The sequence below is a fragment of the Caretta caretta genome, chromosome 1 (genome assembly GCF_965140235.1).
Source record: "Caretta caretta isolate rCarCar2 chromosome 1, rCarCar1.hap1, whole genome shotgun sequence".
Classification (NCBI taxonomy): domain Eukaryota; kingdom Metazoa; phylum Chordata; order Testudines; family Cheloniidae; genus Caretta; species Caretta caretta.
In genome coordinates, this window is record NC_134206.1 from 167,255,322 (window position 1) to 167,274,898 (window position 19,577).

General features: G+C 38.5%; 1 protein-coding gene across 2 annotated transcripts in view; it reads left to right on the plus strand.

Moving 5' to 3' along the window:
• Nucleotides 1–18,019, plus strand: part of SCAF4 (SR-related CTD associated factor 4) — a 70,572-nt gene extending 52,553 nt beyond the window's left edge. For both annotated transcript variants that reach the window (XM_075133163.1, XM_075133166.1), the window contains exons 14-20: nucleotides 386–499; nucleotides 1,193–1,349; nucleotides 2,864–3,018; nucleotides 4,606–4,777; nucleotides 4,920–5,000; nucleotides 5,909–6,097; nucleotides 15,558–18,019. In XM_075133163.1, the coding sequence (XP_074989264.1) occupies nucleotides 386–499; nucleotides 1,193–1,349; nucleotides 2,864–3,018; nucleotides 4,606–4,777; nucleotides 4,920–5,000; nucleotides 5,909–6,097; nucleotides 15,558–16,393 (1,704 nt within the window). In that variant the 3' untranslated portion in view covers nucleotides 16,394–18,019. The remainder of the gene's footprint in view (nucleotides 1–385; nucleotides 500–1,192; nucleotides 1,350–2,863; nucleotides 3,019–4,605; nucleotides 4,778–4,919; nucleotides 5,001–5,908; nucleotides 6,098–15,557) is intronic.
• The last annotated feature ends 1,558 nt before the right edge of the window (nucleotides 18,020–19,577 follow it).

Here is a 19,577-nt window from a genome sequence, read left to right on the forward strand (position 1 = left end):
CCATTAAAAATGCCATGATCTTGGAGCTAACTTATGTATATGCCATTCTCAGCCATATTCAGGATGGAGTACTTTTCATCAGCATGTTCCCTCACGTGAAATATCTACATTGTGGCATAAGCACTTGTCCCCTTGCTTACCAGGCTACACTCTCTTTAAACAGGAATTTTAGATGGATAAATATTAATGTCTGTCTTGATATTAGTTTAAAAGGATATCTATTAATAAGTATTAGATCTGTTTATGCCCTCTAAATCATCCAAAGTACTCCCTGACATGCAAGACTGTTGTTCCAGCCTACTTCTGTTTAATTATACATAGGTTACCTTTTGTTTTACCAAGTGTAGCAGCTTAAATAATGTTGTTCTTATACATGTTGTAACAGATGATACCGCCTAGAGGATGTGCCTATATTGTAATGGTTCACAGACAGGATGCTTACCGCGCCCTACAAAAACTGAGCCGAGGCAACTTCAAAGTCAATCAGAAATCTATAAAGGTACTACTTGGAAAAATTTCATAATAGATTCAGTTTTAAAGCTTACAGTAATCTTTAAATTTAATATTTTATATATAGCACGGTGTTCAGTAACCTACGTGAACGCCCTACTTAGTTTGGTTATTGGTGAGCATTTGGTACATGGAAGTTGATGGAATTTGGATCCTTTCTCCTCTTCCAGGTCACTAACAAGGGTTTCTCTTAAGCTGACAAAGGGGTGCCTGTCTTAAATTCCCTTTGTCTTGTAATCTTTGTGGGGAAATCCTCAGAGAAAATAGAGTACTAAATAAAGTGAAGCTGATTCAGTAGTGGCATTCTTTCTTCTGAATCAGTATTAAATCAGTGACCCAATATCATTTTAGAGCGTTAGGTGCTGTCTTCTTGAATGAAACCGAATTGAAGTGCTGGCCATTTGGGATCATTTAGAATATATCAAAATCTTTTAGCATCTTTTACAAAATATATAGGAGAATTAGCCCAGACAATTTGGTTAAATTCCAGTATTTATAATGGCCTAAATTTCTCCTGCAACTCCAGTTGGACACAGAATCCTTCTGTTGCCTCTTGACCTACGTTGTGATGCTGAATGCTGTTTAATGTTAAGTGCATATTTTCTGAGTACTGAACAAAAAAGTTAAAATGCAGCTGGGCTCTGACTGTTGTGTTTTATTTTTTTCCCCCCTTCTTCTTAAGATTGCGTGGGCTTTAAATAAAGGAATTAAACCAGACTATAAGCAGTATTGGGATGTAGAATTAGGTGTTACCTACGTACCATGGGACAAAGTGAAGCCTGAAGACCTTGAAAGTTTTTGTGAAGGAGGAATGCTGGACAATGAAACTCTTAGCCCAGGTAAAATACACAGATTTTTTTAAATCATCTTCAAATGAATTATTTTGGGTTGATTTAAGTAGAGCTGTGAATGGTTTGTTTCAATAGAAATCACTTTTGTTACTTACGAACATGTTAATATTGATTGTATAGAAGTATTTTATTTGTCTTGACCTGAACTATACCCATAGACTTTTGTATATGTGCACGTGTACTGAAAATGCAAGTTTTGTTAAGTTTATAATAGGAAAATAGTGATAGATATTGTGGTAAACCACTTAATAGGAATTACCAAGTCAAGGTTCAACACAAGTGCTGTGATAGCTTTTATTACTAACTTGTGGTTTAAGAAGTGCCATGTGACCAAAACTTACTTCAAAGTTGGACGTTATTGTCTCTGTTTTTGTGAACTGGTGATAGGAACACTAGACTTTTGATGATTCTGACAGTTTAGCCTTGATGTGCGAGAGAAACTTCAGGGGCCAATCAGTGTTGTTTCAACATTCTTCATTGTTCTATTCAATTTTTAGCTAGCTCTGGGTCGTTTTTCTCCCAAATAAATGCTTTAATAAGCAAAAAAGCCAAGAATACATTAAAATGAGCGATAATATATGAAAGCTTATTCAGAGATAATCTGGGATAAACTTCACATCAGCTTTACTCAAATTTTTTTATTTCCAGTAACCTAAGTGATTTCAGGCATTTTGTATCATCTCAGCCACTATTTCAGTCTCATCTCAGTGCAGCATTTCTGTTAATAGTAAATCAACACTTGTGTTCCATCATCAAGAATGGCATTCTAAATCTCTTGTCTTTTCTCTTGCTGTTTTATTCTTTTTTGTATTTAATATCTGGACTGTTTCTGCATGTAGTTTTTTGCCTCCTTCCATTTGCTTTTTCCTCTGCTTGTTTCTAAGAAAGCATTGATTGGCAATAGGGAACACACCCACCACCCTCCCCCATATGTCCTCTTTCCATTATAAAATGAGTTTGGAGCTATAGCTAATGCTCCTCTAGTGGTGCTTGACTAGTGTTTTCTCTTTTTGTTTTGCTCAGGAGTGTGTTGTACCACAAGGTAGTAATACAATATTAGCACTCCAAACGTAGTGATTATCAGAGGGAAAAGCTGCCTTCGCCTTGCCCTGGAAAAACTAATTACGCCTACTGACTACAGAGCTTGTTCCAAGCACAATCCTATTGTTTTTATTATTGTTGCCAATGTGCTTCAGAACCCTTTGCAGAAATGCAACAGCAGTTCTGAATGCAAAGGTCTGAGTCACATCAGCTGTTAAATGTCTATTAGAAGAAATTTTTTTTATTTTACTTGCCACACTTTAGTGGCTGCTTGTTGTACAGTCTGTATTTACAGCGATTTTCAGTTTGTATTTTCAGAAACACCTTTACATAGAATTTGTTTATAGAGATAGCTGGCTGATTCTTTGCAACATAATCTTCACATTGGCTTTACTTAGCAATTGATAGTGACTAAATATTCATACTCTTTCAACTGAACTGCTTCCATTTATTTCCTGTAGAGTGGAAAGGAATTTCTAAGAAATCCGAAAATGAAGTAGCTCAAAATGGAGGTGCAGAAACTACACATAATGAACCAGTGTCACCTATCCCTAAAGCATTGCCTGTTCCAATTCCTGTTCCCATACCGGCACCTATAACAGTACCTCCTCCACAGGTAAGATTGGTTACTCTTTTCTTTCCATTTGCTGCTGGATAGCTGCAACTAGAAACATATTTAAATCACAGTTCAACACGTCAGTTCATGAATTAATCATAGAGATGGGAGGGTGAGGGAAACAGAAGTCAGAGTATCTCAGGTAGTGTTTAGCCTTTTTTATTCTGGTATGCCTGTCTGCTAACTGGTAACCCTGGCAATGTGTGGCACCAAATAATCTTATTTTTCCACGTCCAGCTTCTACCTGGTACCAACTGCTTGAATCTTTTTTACCAAAAAAAGGCAGTGCAGCTTCAGCCTTGTCTCACCTCCCAGCTGAGTACACTTTAGCAAAAAGCAGCTGGTCTGAGCCTAGCTGCTGAACTAAGTCTCAATGATCGTAACAAAAGAACTTTAAAAACCACAGAAGATGAATATGAGGTGCAAATCCATAGGTCCTGTGACATTGGCTTAGCTAAGATGAGGAAACAAAATTGGAAAAATCTTAATTCAAAATGCAGTATTGGGCAATGACCAGCAGTGGCAGACTTCCTGAATATTTTAGTGGATAATGTGCTTGAGTATATCTGGCAAATCTTTACTTGATTCTTTCCACTACCTTGTTTTTATCCCCTTAAGCTTTGGTCCAATAAAAGTTACTGCATGAGTTTTCTTAACCAGATGGGTTGTAACTTTTCAATCTGTTAGTTTATCACAGGCTGCATTAGCTAGTTCCATATGCTGTTAGTTTATAACTTTCCTTGCTATTTACTTAAAAATAACGAATACAGCCCTTGTAGAATTTGAAAAAAGAAAAGTTTTCTGTACTTCACTGAGTTAGTCTTTGAGTACTTCACTAAAAGATTAGAAATATCCATTGTTACGGTGCAGTAATGCTGCTTCTTTGAGTAGTTTGTCCCTATGGGTGCTCTGCTTCAGGTGTGCATGCACTGCAAACACCTTCAATCCGAGATTTCCATTAGCTGTGTCAGTTCAGCCCGTGCATCCACCCTGCACAACCTCATACCCCACCCCAAGGCTATAGGGGGCTGCCTGGGTGAACCAACCTCACTTCCTTCTCAGCTGCCTCAGCAAACTCAGCCTAGGATCTGAGAGTTGAGCTGGGTCTTCCCTTCTTGTGCAATTGCCCTGTTTTGTTCATTCTCTCTGAAGCACCTGGCATTGGCCACTGTTGGAAGACAGGATACTGTCTTAGATGGACCATTGGTTTGACCCAGTATGGTTGTTCTTAGGTTCTAAGGAATACCATTCAGTTAAATCAAGAGCTATCATGGGCCTCCAGTGCTATTAGGAGTAAAAAGTACCCTTTTTTGGCTGCTCAGATACGACAGAATACATGACCAAATCGTATCCTTATTCATAAGGTGACATTTTTATCTAGTCACTTTTCAGAGCAGAACTGCTATTTAATGTAGTGGTGCTTTGTGTGTTCTCCAGTGTTTTGAGTAAAATCACAGCCGTCTGTGATCACTTTGTTTTGAAAGTAAATTTTGTTACTTTGTCTTGTCTAACAAAGTAAGCACAGCAGACTATTTCTCACCAAATGCATGTGGTTTTGAGGCTAACTCTTCCCTCCTTCCTCTGTAGGTTCCACCACATCCATCGGTTCCACCACATCCATCAGGTCCTCCTGTAGTTGGTGCACTTCAGCCACCTACTTTCACGGCTCCTTTAGGGATCCCTCCTCCTGGGTTTGGCCCTGGTGTACCACCACCTCCATTTTTGCGACCTGGATTCAATCCAATGCATTTGCCCCCAGGTATATTAAGTACTTCCAGAGAATATACTTTGATTTAAACATATAACCATTTAAAAGTGTCTGCAATAAAACTGCAAAAATAAAATATGATCTAAGAGTACATAGTGTTAAAATTTGTCAATTTTTGTGTGTGTTCATATAGGTTTTCTTCCTCCTGGACCGCCCCCTCCTATAACCCCTCCAGTATCTGTTCCTCACACTCCAGGAATAAGCATCCCAAATTGTAAGTATGTGTGTATACATTGATTAAGGGGACTATAGCAGAGGTGGGCAAACTATGGCCCTTGAGCTCCCGGCCAGAGAGGCTAGCCCCCGGCCTCTCCCCCATTTTCCTCTCTCCCCTGCAGCCTCAGCTCCCCATGCTGCTGGCGCTCTGGGTGGCAGGGGTGCGAGCTCCTGCCAGACAGCGCAGTAGCATGGCTGGCTCTGGCTGGGCGGCGCAACTCAGGGACAGATTTACCAGTAACCACAGGGTTCCCTGGCACGGGGCCCCCCAACAACAGGGGGCCCCAGGGCCAGGCACCCAGGCAACTCAGCACTGGTGCACCCCCCATGGGGTGCAGGTGCGGGGGACCTGCACTGCGGGGGCAGGGGAGAGCAAGGAGGGAGGCTCACCTGCAGCCTCAGGGGAGCAGGCAGGAGGTGCGGGTGGCGGGAGCACAGCGAATGCGGGTGGAGGACTCGGGAGGAGCACGGGGTGGCTGCGCAGCCGGTTGGAGAGAAGAGGCGTTTTGAAGGGGAAAGCGTGCTTCTCTGCAGCTGTCCGTGCTCCTCCTGAGTCCTCCGCCTATGTTTGCAGGGCCACATTCCAAAAGGGGCTTTAGAGGGGGCGTTGGATAGGGGGTGAGGTCCTGGGGGGTTAGTGGCAGGGGATCCCGGGAGGGAGTGGTCAGGGGACAAGGAGCAGGGGGTTGGATGGGTTGGGGTTCTGAGGGGGGCGGATAGAGGACGGGGGCCAGGCTGTTGGGGCAGCACAGCCTTTCCTACCCGGCCCTCCATACAGTTTTGGAACCCCGATGTGGCCCTCAGGCCAAAAAGTTTGCCCACCCCTGGACTATAGAGAGAAGGAATTAGGTGTATGCAGGAAAAAGTACATCTAGCTTTTCATATATTAATGTAATTGTTCCTCAGCTACTGTGGCTGGCATAAATGAAGACACTACAAAAGACTTATCTATTGGAAATCCCATTCCAACTGTGGTTTCTGGATCAAGAGGGAATGCTGAAAGTAGTGATGGTTCCAAAATATTTGGGACTGTTCCACCACCTGTAGCACCTACTAACATACCTCCACCTGTCACCCAACCTATTCCACTTCTTGGTAAGTTCATTTTATATTGTTTGCATATTTTTCAATTTATGCTCAGTTTGTGTACTTTTAAAAAAAACCCTGTTTCTTAAACTAGGATGTTTATGCTGCTTTCCTTGCCGTCTATTTAAAATTTACGGGAAACTAACACGGTTCAGAGCAAACTGTATACTGAAAATTCTGTCTTGTTTATGTATGGCTAACACTGGCCTTTTTATACATTTGGCTTGGTCTAGAACAAGCATTTAAACTTCAATTTTTGTCTTCTGTTTCCTGATAAATGGAGACCATATATTGTTAACCTACTTCTAAATCTAGGATAAAGTTTGGGACTGACTGACTCAGTCTAATGTTTAGACTGTTCCAGCAATCATTCAAATAAGACTTAATTTAGCAGTTACCTTTATGACATCCTAGTGTTTGGTCATATGACATCTGTGCTCTAAGCTTGAATTTTGTGTGCACGGAGGAAATTGTACACATTCATTGAAAGAATGCTGTTTTCCTGAAAATAAATTTTAAAAAATCTGAACACTTGGTATATTATTTTTGTCTACAGAAATGCTAATTTTATATATATTGTCTTGATCCAGGTCTGCTGTATGCAAAGCTTTAGTAACTGCCTGTGGTACATGATCTCTTAAGTGTTAAATCTTATTAAATATTTACATTGTAGGAGAAGAGATTTGAAAACACATCAGATTTGTATATACCAAAGTTGGTTTACTTGATTTTTTTTTTTAAATTACATGTGAATACCTGCAGATTTTAAAGGGAATTTAGTTTTCTACAGGTATGTTAAGACTGTCTTTCATGTACCCCTTACTTGTTTCTACCAGTATGGGTCATTTTACCACGTAAACACTCAAAAGTCTGCTCTAATTTTCAGGTTGATTAAAATAAAATAAAATACTTATATTGCAGCAAACCATCTTTTAAATTTGGTTGTGGGAGTTTACAAAGAAGAGCTTGACATGAATGATATAAAAGGATAACATTATTTAATATAGTTTCCAGAAATTTGCTGAGTACGTTACAGAAGTAGAAGGGACATGGACCTTACTCTGAAAATATCTCATAGTGGACATGATGGCCAAGATATTTAAAAGCGATTTGTGATTTTTTGGATGCCCCCTCTTGGAAGCTCAAAAATTGAGATAACTTGAAGAGACTTGATTTTCAGAAAGTGCTGAGCATACACCCTCTGAAAATCAGGCTGCTTTAAGGTGCCTCAAAGTGGACATTCAAAATCAGTGTTCAATTGTGAAAATCTTGTCCAGTGTGACAAGTGGGGGATAACCAACTGTAGGGAAGGTGTGGCTTGAGAAAGGATGGTGGCTATAGTGATAACTTGGTTATTCAGTCAAGGCACGTGGACATGTTGCGGTCTCAAAAAAAAAAAAATTTTTTTGTGCTTTTTTTAAATAACTGACTTAATATAAAAATGTGTGTGGGTTTTTTTTGTTTTTTTTTTTAATCTGTTTGGTAATGGTACCATAACTTATAACCTAGATCTTACTCAAAACTATTAAATTTATTAGAGTGTTGTATAGTTTGCTGTTTGACTTTGTACATAAGGGACTTCATTTAGTGAAGTGAAAACCAACTTCATGAAGGAAAATAAATTCAAGTGACATTGTCAGCTTTTAAAAAAAATCAAAACATTCCTGAATCTTTTTAATTGCTGTGTTTACATGTGAAAGAGCTTAGAGAAATTGCATCCAGTGAAGTGAGCAATAGCTCACAAAAGCTTATGCTCAAATAAATTTGTTAGCCTCTAAGGTGCCCCAAGTACTCCTTTTCTTTTTGCGACTATAGACTAAGACTGCTGCTACTTTGAAACCTTAGAGAAATTGACACTGAAAATGGTTTTCTCCATTTTTATCAGTTTAACCTCCTACATTGACAGTACTTTGCATACAGGAAAGCCTGTGATGTTGACCTTACAGTCAGATGAGTTTATTCCAACATTCTGGATATTTACTGAGCGGAGGGGGAGAAGCATTTTTTGAAAAGTGATCGTAAAAGCAGAAATTTTCAAGCAGGCTTGTTTCAGATGCTATACCTGTCCCTACTTTGCCACTATTAAAAATGACTATTTCAAGTTAATAGGTGTCCCTTTCACGTTGGAGATTATATATACCAAAGAATTATGCAAGAACATGCAGATGAGAGACAAAAAACATCACAGGACCAGTAGAAATAAATATATACCAAGAGATGCATGCGTTTTACAAATGAAAAGTCAGAAAATTAACATCCCTGTGGATTTTCAGTTAGTAAATACAACTGAAGTTCTCGCACCCTTAAAAAAGGAATATTCAAAGTGCATTACCCCTAGAGGGTTGAGTTCAGTACTGCTGTGTGAGAGAACCAGACCTGGTCTCTTGTTCACTAGATCAGCAAAAGACTGGGTGGGAGGCAGAAATTGTTCTCCTTCACTTAGGATAGTAAGGTAGAGTTCCTTGCATAACTCTTCTGAATTATTATCGAAATGGGAAGGATATTAGAAGATAATACAACAGGCTGTATATAGTCATCTGCAATTAGGTATCCATTGCCATGGAGAGAAGCAGGCCAGGGGCATCAACCATGTTTGACAATAGAACCTTTCATTCTTGAATATGGGGTGTAGCTATTTGGATAGACATTGACAAATTCCACATGAAGCCCTGTCCAGCTTCTCGTGGGCCTTCAGAATTGAGAGAAGTGGGGGAGCAAATAGATGGAAAGATTTTCAGATCTTTCAAGAGCATCATGAAGGTCCATCTGAGGAACTAGGGGTGATCTGGGAGGGGGGGGAAGAAGGGGGAAATGATCTTCAATGATGAGGACAACATAAAAGAACATATCTCAGCCAGCTGAATTTAAGGAAAGAGGATTGTTCTGACAAGATGGTCATAAAAGTCTAACCCTAATAATCTTGCCTGGGAATACTTTAAATGTAATCTGTATAAAGGCAGGGTCGTCTTCTAATATTTTTGTAACTTAAAATGAAGCTTATTTATTTGTTTGGTTTATAAAAAACATGTATTATTGTATATAGAGTTCTAAATGGATTAATTACTGTAAGTTTCCTTATGCTGTTTTACAGTGATGTCATAGCTATGTTTTGTTTTGTCATCCCAGTCACCTTGGATGTAAAATCTGCAGTGTAGTTCCCTTCTCAACAGACACAGTTTTGGTTCTGATTACCTTTATAGTCACATTGTGTCTGAACTTTTTGTACAACATTAATTCCTGAAAGGACCCTTTTGTGCACTGAGAGTCTCTATAATGATTTGAACTACCTGAAGCTCTTTGGCTGTAACATTATACTTAACCAAATAATTCACCTTCAGATGCACAGATTATTTCATGTAGAAGATACAAAAAAGTAATCTTGGAAGAAAAATTGATACACAGCCCTAATTCTAGTAGCACTGTGTCATTGTACCGCTGTGTTCAAGTGCTGATAACTCAGCTTTAAAATGAAAAAATACATTTTTGGTGTGATATCTACATCTGAGAGCAGTTTTTAATAACTTTAACAACCAACCACATTTAATATAAATTCTCCAGTTTAAAACACCCATGACTCTTTAGCCAATACAGTTGCTATAGTGGCTAAATATTTCCACCTTTTCAAAAGATCTTTTTTGGCATGGAATATCCGAAGCTCTGGTCACTTAATGTTGGGGAAATAAAGTTTTACAACCATGTCAGGGTAGCTTTAATTCAATGGATGCTCCTGATCACATCTACTTTCATGATAGTATTCTCAATCTGAGCAAGACTGTAGAAACACAACTTCACTTTGATGTCTTTGGTCTCATCCAAATTGTTCATAACATAACTTGGGTTGTGGTGTCATAAATTCTCATATGCAAAGCAGATTTTTAGATCCTGCCAGAGATCATTGATCTGCCTCCTGAAAGAAATGGTGGCCTTGACTCACTAGGTGGTACTTTATTATTGAACAAATGCTCTAACTTTGGTAGGCATGTCACTATTGAAAATACCTTTGAGATGGATGTTAAAAGGCTCTGAGCTGGGTGTTTTTCTGCTAATTAAGATATTGTGTCACACTTGGTACAGGTAGAAACGTTCTGGTGACCTATCAAAATTCCAACTCTGGCACTTGCATTCTAGCCTAAAATAAATTGCCTCCTGTTTCCATTGAGTTTGCTATAATCAACTTCCTGATAATATCAAATGTGTGGTGCATATCTCTTCTCTCACCTTCTGACAACCTTCAGTGAGGTGTCTGCCTATTAGTGTAATCTATGTTAATAGAGGAAAAATAAAGTAAAACACTCTGAGAAAAGATGACACTCTATTTTGAGCTAAATAGCAGCAGTGAATGTGTATTACAAAGTGGCAATGAGGAGAGGAAGTCTGTGGACTATTTTTAAAATTTACACTGTGCTGGTGACATAACTGTACTGCTAGGCTTTTTTTGTGAGAACTCATTGTTACAAAAATACAATAAACATTTTATTTTTCCCCTTAATGTAGTAGCAATACCAACTCTCAATACAAGTGACCAAATGAGAAGTATACTAGAATCATAGAATATTAGGGTTGGAAGAGACCTCAGGAGGTCATCTAGTCCAATTCCCTGCTCAAAGCAGGACCAACACCAACTAAATCATCCCAGCCAGGGCTTTGTCAAGCCTGACCTTAAAAACCTCTAAAGATGGAGATTCCACCACCTCCCTAGGTAACCCATTCCAGTAAAGGAGGGAGAGTTCTCAAACACCATTCCTGTAATTGAACTCTACCTTAAATCAGTCACATGACATGCTTTGATTTTACTAACAAATGTTTTATAAAATCAATAACATAATTTATATATTGGTAGCCAAAGCTTGATACAATACCAAGATTTGAAAAAAAGATGCCTAAAATTAGGCTCTGAAATTTGTATTTGGGCACTTAAATAAGTCCCATGATTTTCAAAAGTGCTGAACATTCAGCGACTCCCATTGGCTTCTGGGGAAGCTGTTGAGTGCTTGGCACTATAGAAAATCAGGCCAGCTATTTTGGTGCCGAAATATGGATTTACAGCCTAAGTTTAGACATACAGGCTTCTTTTAATCTTGGCCTATGTTAATGGAGGCGATAGAAAACTGAGAGAAACAAAACTTCTTGATTTCAGACATGGACTCAATCTTGAAAACACAAGAAACTATGTGAAGTGAAATTGTGCGTACAATTATAACGAAGGAAATAGTGACTTTGGGAGGAAATGACTAAGTTACATCATTTAGAAATTTTTGCTATGCAGCATCATTTTCAAGGATTTCATGACAGTATTTAACTTTCCAATTTTATGGGGAGCAGTGTTAAGATCTTATCAGAGATTTGCAGTGCAAAATCTGATAGTTTTTGGAAATTAAACATTTTGAAATCTTAGCAGCAGCCTCCATCTTAAACATTTGACCTGCTGATGGCCTACCAACATCCCAGAATTTTGAATCTCAGTATTTGTATGTCATCCTAACAGATCTCCAGAAGAGGGTGTGTTTTGGAACAAAAATGGATAAAGTTACACTGGATTTTGGACTGAATATTGTCCAGAATTTGGTTTTTAAAACAAATTGTAATATTTTTCAGCTACTTCAGAGTTACAAATGCTAAACCTGCCAAAAAGAAACGTGGATTTATACAAACTGCTGGGAGGAGATGAACAGAAGTGGAATTACATTGACCTAGAAATCTAGCTTTATCATTCATTACAAGTATATTAAAAATTGCTATATTAACTGTTTTAATATATTATACCTGACAAACCATGGACTAAAGCTGCTTATACAAAACAAGGCAATTACAGCATTTTGAGGCATAGCTCATCTATGAATGAAGTCGAGTATCACAATAGCAGCTTTTGATACTACGTGTAACACTTCTTGACAGAGGCAACATCCATATTTCTTGTTGAAAATGGTTGCAGAACATATTTCAAATACATTTTGTTGCTGAGCTATTTGTGTTGTACACTTTTAAAAGCTCCTGTCACCTTAGTATATGTTGCTGGTAAAAGCTGTGGAGGCGATTAATATTTTTTTTGTCCATATGTGTTGCATGAATGACACCTGACTCCTCACATATTCCTCATATAATAACGGCAATTAATGTCTGTTATGAGTACAAGCCATGTTCTAACTAAGAGGTGCAGGATGAAGCATGTAGTAAACCCATCTGGAGAGTTACAAATGATTATATGTAACTTAAATCAATTATTAACAAAAAATTTACGATAAATTTGTGTGGTTAAGAAGTGATTTTTCACCATTGTCCATAGTCATGGATGGGCAAGTAGATCTTATTCCAGGGCAGGTAAATTTTCATGACTACTCTACACAATTACTGGTGGACACTTTTTAGTGTGGGTGGGTTTTGTTTTTTGTTTTGTTTTGTGTGTGTTTGTTTTTTTTTTAACTCTCATGTTGCTTAGAAGGTCAAATGTCTAGTAGGAGCTTTGGTACTTCATTTCACATTTGATGATAAACAGTTTGACATTGAAATCCTGTTTCTACCCTAAAGGATTACAAAGTAAATTATACCAAAAGTTGCATGTACAATCAGGGTAGTGTTTTAGTTTTTATTTAGTACTTGTCAGTAAATTTAGATATGTAATTTATAGACTTTGGGCTTAGAGTAAAATTAGTCTTATGCTTGAGTCAATTCAGTAAAGAAATTCTATAGCCTAACCTTGTATGGTGCAAGGCTAAAAAATCCGAGATGCTTCACTTACAGTGAAATCTATTCAACTACACTGGGATGATGAGCTGGTCCAATCTGGAAAGAAAGGAACGTGCTGACCATTTTATGTTCTTATGGCGTGAGAAGTCTGGGGGCGGGATAGACACCACTGCATTTTCCGTGTGCAGAGGATGAGAAATTAATGAGCAACCAATACTTCAAAATGGAATTAAAATTTTTCTTGTCATACTAATGTTTCTAAAGTTTGTTTCAGTGTACTCTCATCTATCCTATGCCAAATATAAACCCAAGGCATCTACCTGCCTTTTTAAATTCATTACATCACCGATTTAGGTCGGGTTTTTATTTGTCACATTTATTCTCTATGCGGTAACTTTGCCTCACAATATAAACAACCAATCTTAGACTACACAGAGACGCTGGTTTTATGGCTCATTACAATAATTTGTCGCATACACTACTGCCTGCTAACCCTTAATTGCGCACTTCATTTTAAGTGGTCCTGAAGAAGAGTTTAGTGAAACTCAAAAGCTTGTCCCTTCCACCAACAGACATTGGTCCAATAAAAGATATTACCTCACCTACTTTGACTCTCAGGCATTCTTTGACATTTAAGAAGAGTAAAATATATATTAGCATGCATTGACTATGTGTTGAGCATTGTACGAATATGAGAACATGGAGTCTCGTGAGCTTACAGTTTGTTCATAGAAAGAGTAAACCAGGTCATAATAGGCACAACTACAAGAATGATATGGTGAAGAAGTTATCAAAATACCCTTCTTTGGGAGACAAAAAAAACAAAACAAATCAAGCTAGCTTTTACTGGTGGATTCTTTAGCAAGAATGTCACATTTGAAACTGTAGTTAAAGTATCTGGTTGGAGAGGAAGGCAAGAAGATGGATGACCGTATCATGGACCAGTATAAGAGCCGGCCTCTTTATCATTCCCGCAAGTAGACTCTTGCTATCTAGAGCCTTTAATATCCATGCTATAAGCAAGGAAGATGCCATAGTGCTAGGTGTCAGAGATGGATGACCCTAGTCCTAAGGAATGTAATCTAAATTTAGTTACCACAGCTGGAAACAAGACTGTGGGTACTGTGAGATGAGATTGTTCTTGGGAGAGCATTACACACTACTGATTATTAAATATGTCATGTTTACCTGGGGAGTGGGGACAGGACTAAATATAGTGAGATTCACACTGAATTGAGTAGATACTGTAGCTGAAATGGAGTTGAGGGATGTGAAACGGGGAAGAGGTCACTTGATGTGTCTTTTCCCCCTCTGCTCGCAACCGTGGCTTTAAAATTCAGGCTGCCTGTAGTGGTATTCTAAAAATGTAATACCTGGCTTTTGGGTAAGGTTTCTGATTATTTCCCTGCCCTGGAAGAGAAGTCTCAAACCATCTATAGGTTGCGTTGTTAGCTTTATGTTCACTTCCTCTAACTTTCCTGTGACAGTTTTATGAATAAAACCTATTATCTTCATGATAAAAGTTTAAAAACAAAATAGTTAATGAGACCAATTAAGATCAATTTACATGTATTATGCTGAATGAAATCCTGCCAATATTCTGGTTAAAGTTGAGTCCTGGAGGTTCCTTTCCCTTGAAGTAAAAGCATTCTTGTAAAATGTCTACTCTTTTTGTATGTGTATCAGTTTCTAGCTGGAAAGAAGTATTTTCAGACAAGCTTCTCAATGAGCAGAAAACAGAAGTGACTGAAATAAGTTATAGAGCTGGGTTTCTAGATATATTATAAAAGCTAAATAACGGGCCGGCCATGTTGTCATCTGTAAACAAATGGAACTGTGCAAGATAAACTCCCATAGTACATGTTTTAAATACTTGGCTGTTACTGTTCTTGCAGTCTGCTCTTTGAGTTTTGGACTCCCAGGTACAGAGCGTTTTGGTGTAAACAAGCTCAGGACGGAGCCTGCCAGAGTGGGGTGTTCTCAAGTTTCATACTTTTTCCCTTATATCTGATCACAGCATTCAAATAGAGCCCATATTTAAGAATGAAAAACAGTTGACCAAGACTGCTATAAAGTAATTTAAAAGTTAAAATTTGGCTAACACTTGGCAGTTGCCACCTTAAAGAACAAAGTAAAGTGAATTGTGTCTAATCTCATCTCCTGCCCCGGCCGCCAGTTCTGGCCACACCCCGATCTCAGGAAGTTATTCTGTACCTGCTGCCCCTCCCCCATTCAGAGACTCTCCCTCCTACCTAAATTCTAATCCTACCTATTTTCAGTTGGGTAATAAGTTAACCTTTCTTCTGCTACTTTAACTACAGTTTGCAGGCTGGCTAATGAGGAAGGTGCTGAAGCAGTTGTGAAATATGTGGAATATAAATTGCTAGGAAGTTGGAGGTGTGGCCAGAGCAGTGCAGGGCGGTGGGGATAAACAGCCCACTTCAGTCTCTCTCCTGGTCAGTAGCAGCTGCCAGGCTTTGAAGGTAGACGACCGTATGAAAAACAAAAATACTATTTAGTATTAACTATTTTAGTGCAAATGTATCTACACAACCTCGGTTTAAAAAATGGTGTTTTCTTTTACAGTGTTCAGTATATGGCAGATGTGTATTTATGAGACAAACTACAAAGAGTAAATAAAATGCAAATACTATGAAAGCAGTTCTGATTTGTCCAGACTTCCTAACCCTACTGTTTTTCATAAGCTTTATGGGGGTAACTTTCATAAGAGATTCTGAGGTTATGATCTTTTTATAACCGATTAACTTTTTTTTTTGGTTTGCAGGTACTCCAGGGGTTACACCACCTGCTCCTGTGATCGGGCTACAGGCACCATCTACTGGCCTCCTTGGTGCACGGCCTGGTTTAATACCACTCCAGCGACCTCCAGGAATGCCACCACCTCATCTACAACGGTTTCCCTTGATGCCACCTCGGCACATGCCTCCCCATATGTTGCACAGAGGTCCACCTCCAGGACCAGGGAGCTTTGGAATGCCTCCACCACATGGAATGAAAAACCCTTTTCCACCACCTGGCCACTTTGTCAGGCCTGGTGGGATACCAGGAGTTGGAGGACCAAGTGGGCCTGAAGATAATAGAGATGGAAGGCAGTTTAGGAATGATAGGCAGACATTCACTCCTAATAGAGACCAGGAAAGGTTTGGAAGGAGGTCTTTTGGAAACCGGGTAGAAAATGAGCGTGAGCGCTATGCTAACCGCAATGATGATAGAGATCATGAGCGACTTGGTAATCGCGAAAGGAGAGAATGGGGAAGAAGAAGCCCTGAACGTGATAGACATAGAGACTTGGAGGAGAGAAATAGACGGTCCAGTGGACACCGAGACAGAGAGAGAGATTCTAGAGATAGGGAGTCTCGTAGAGACAAGGAAGAAAATCGAGGAAAGGAAAAACCTGAGCTGACAGACAGGGCAGATGGTGACAAAAACCATGAATCTCATAGTGGCAAAGTGGAAAATGCAGACATTGTTTCAGAACTTAATAAAGGGGAGTCTGAACCTACAGGTATAAAACCTGATGAAGAGTTAACATCTGAGGCTACCTCATCTGTTGAGCAAGCCGAAAAGGATACCGGCTCAGTTGTAGAGGCTCCTCGCTAGAGACTGGAATTTATCAAAAACGTGACAGTGACATTTAATGGAGTGTAGAGCTTTAGAGTTGTACAGTACTGCTGTATTATATTTGCTTCTGCTATACCACAGCCCCTCAGTAGTTTGTGGGGAATTGTAAGCAATTTGATTGCTTCCCTTCTATTTAAAATAGCGTCAACATAACACAAAATACTGAAGATATGAATATTACCCATTTTTGCTGTAACTTTTTTAAAGTTTTGACTTTAAAAAGTTTACAAATCAGAAGTAGAAGTGCTTTCTATTTTTTTTTTTTTTTTAATTTAAGAAAAGGTAACGGTGAAAGCTCCTCAAAACAATAGGGATGTGTTTTTAATAAACTCTATTTTCGTAACAAACTTTAACGTGTGCTATTCTTCCTACACTGCACTGAAGTGGAAAAGGATTGTTCAACATCTTAAAGTTTGAACTGTTAATGCTGTACTGGAGTCTAAATTAGACTGTTTTGTTTATAATTGTTAAAAAGAAATACATCTGTTTGTGTAGCTATTCACAAAAGCAAATTTTTATTTGTAATAGTTATTTTGATTTTTAGATTGCTGCATTTTAATGATCTACTTGACCATACTAGGTAAAGGTTAGTGGTTTTAAAATGTTATTTGAAGAGGTAATTGTTTAAGTGTTTTGCAATGCAATCAAGGTTTTATTTTTTCTCCAATTGGTTCTATAATAAATGTTGCCCTAATTAACCTTTAAAAATACTTACTGACAAAGCAGACCACTTCAGAAAGTCTGCTCTGCTTGTAATGTTATATTAAGATTGTGTGTGGTGGGCTGGGGAAGCACCAGTTCAGCATCTTTTGTACTTGTAATTCATTAATGCTTTTTGGAAAGGGGGGTGGGAGAGAAATCAGAGACACCAAATCACCAATTTAAAATGCTAACCTATTTTTTTTAAGTGGGGATGGGAAGTGGTGGTGGGGATATTCAAGGATTTTTTTAAAATGCTGTCTGTTCCTTCACACAAGTCTAGCCAATTACTGTTGTTTGTTTATATTAAAATTGCCTATCTCCTGTACTCTAGCAAGAGGTAGGCTTAAACTTTTTGCCCATGTGGTGGTGTAACTATCAAACTACCCATTCCTGTATTTGTGGAAGTTTAACTGTTCTTTCTCCATCTGACAAATTATTTTTTGTAAAATAAACTACAACAGGGCAAGTACTAATTCTAATAGCCCTTCTGCTGCAAACAGTTTAGAGGCTGCCAACAGTAATCTGAACCAAATCCCAAAGAATTCTGCATCTGGAAGCTCTTTCTCCTTGATTACCCCGTGCACAAAAAAATGAGGCTTATGTTACAAAGAGGTTCATCTGAAGCCTGTTACAGTATAAAATGTAGTGGAAAAAATTGTATGACTTGTCCATGTTCAAATGTTTTTTTCCCCTGGGGGTAGATGTGCTCTGCATTTTAAAGTTGATTTTTCTTAAGTGAAGGGCAGCTGCTTTCTTACATCAATACTTTTTCATAGCTGGGATTTTTTGGGAGGGAGGTAACAGTAGGGGGAGGATTGGGAGGGGAAGAGGACATATATTTTTGTTCTTGCAATAGCAGAATAAAGAGAAAAAAACTGTTTACATACTTGCAGTGAACTCAAATTCCATGTGTTAAAATTTGTGTATCTAATGTTTGTTCTGTGGTGGGCCACTGGACTGCACCTTTTTTTAATATATAACAGGTATTTGTCCAAGTTTAAAACTGTCTTAGTAACGACTGTCATAATTCTATAAGGGAGGGATGTCTTCTGATAAAATGTATCTACTCAAAGCCAATGGAAACAAGCATTTATGTACTATAGGTTACGTGAGTCACCTACACTTCCACCATCTCCATTTAGAAATCAGATTTTCAGTCAACTTCTTAAATGGTTTGCAATGCCATTTTTTAATGCCCTGTATGCAATCTTTTTTACACACTAAAGGTAAATATGGTTTGTGTGGCACTAACATAGTGCCTAGTTGGGGCGAGCCTACTTCCATTAATATTTAACTGCTTCCAGTTTTCAGCTAACCTTTGAATTCCCTCTGAGGATGCATGTAAGGTTACACTTAAATCTGTGCAACCAGACATTGCTGAGAAGGTGCTGAACTTTTTTTCATGAACTCAAGCAACTGGAAAGGAGTATTTTGATAGTAAATGGAACCTGTGCCTACTAGTCCTCCCTTTCCATATATACTATTCTGTTTGGTCACTTCACCTGAATATTTAATTATAGTGTAGAATTTTGTTTTGAAAGTAAATATCTGGCCCAGTACAAGGCAGTTACTCTATAACAAGTAGGATAGCCTGTAGTGAGATGTGCTGGGCAAATTTCCCTGCTACCATGGATCAATCCACATCTGCAACACTACAATGCCTAATACAGAGTTAGCTTTTTTAGTAAGCCAACTTCAGTTATTTTACAATGTAGACAAAGAATATCTTCTCCCCTCCTGAAGTAAAATCAAACTCGCTTTCAAAGGAAAGGGTTATTAGGGAAGATAGCAGTATTGGTACACACCTTAGTTCAAAGGTTCAGCCTCCAGTAGTTGAGTAATGCTAAAACCCTGAAACATCCACTCACTTGTCAGTACTGCTGGCATAGACAAGGCACTGTGTAGAGTAACAGAATGGTAGGGTTGTGTAAAGCTTGTACATGATTGTTTGCCACCTCTAATGAATGACAGCATATGTTTTCTACAGTTTTGTTGCTATTCAAAGAACCATTCTGTTTGTAATGGATTACATGGGAATCTAGGGGCTAGAAGTGCCACCAACTACTTCTACAGCTCATGTATTTAAAATATAGAGGAATGTTAAGATTTAAATTGAGATAAACAATTGTATTTAAAGAGTAGTATATACCAGGAATTACTGGGCCCTTGAAATGCCTAGTTGCTATAATATACTGTATATAGCAAAGTAAATCACTACCTAGGGAAGAAAAACCTTACATGAATTTCAGTTGCTATAGGCACCATCCATATGCTTAAGTGCTGCATTGCCATTTTACCAAAATGACCTGGGCCAAGCCAGCTGGGTTGGTAATAAGTGAATGATCTTCCCAAGCCATTTCAGCTAGTCAACCAAATTAGTTCAAGAGGTATGATATACTTGTAGCAAATGCATTATCTTATGGATAAAGATCCATAAGACTAGTGCTGCATAATACTACAC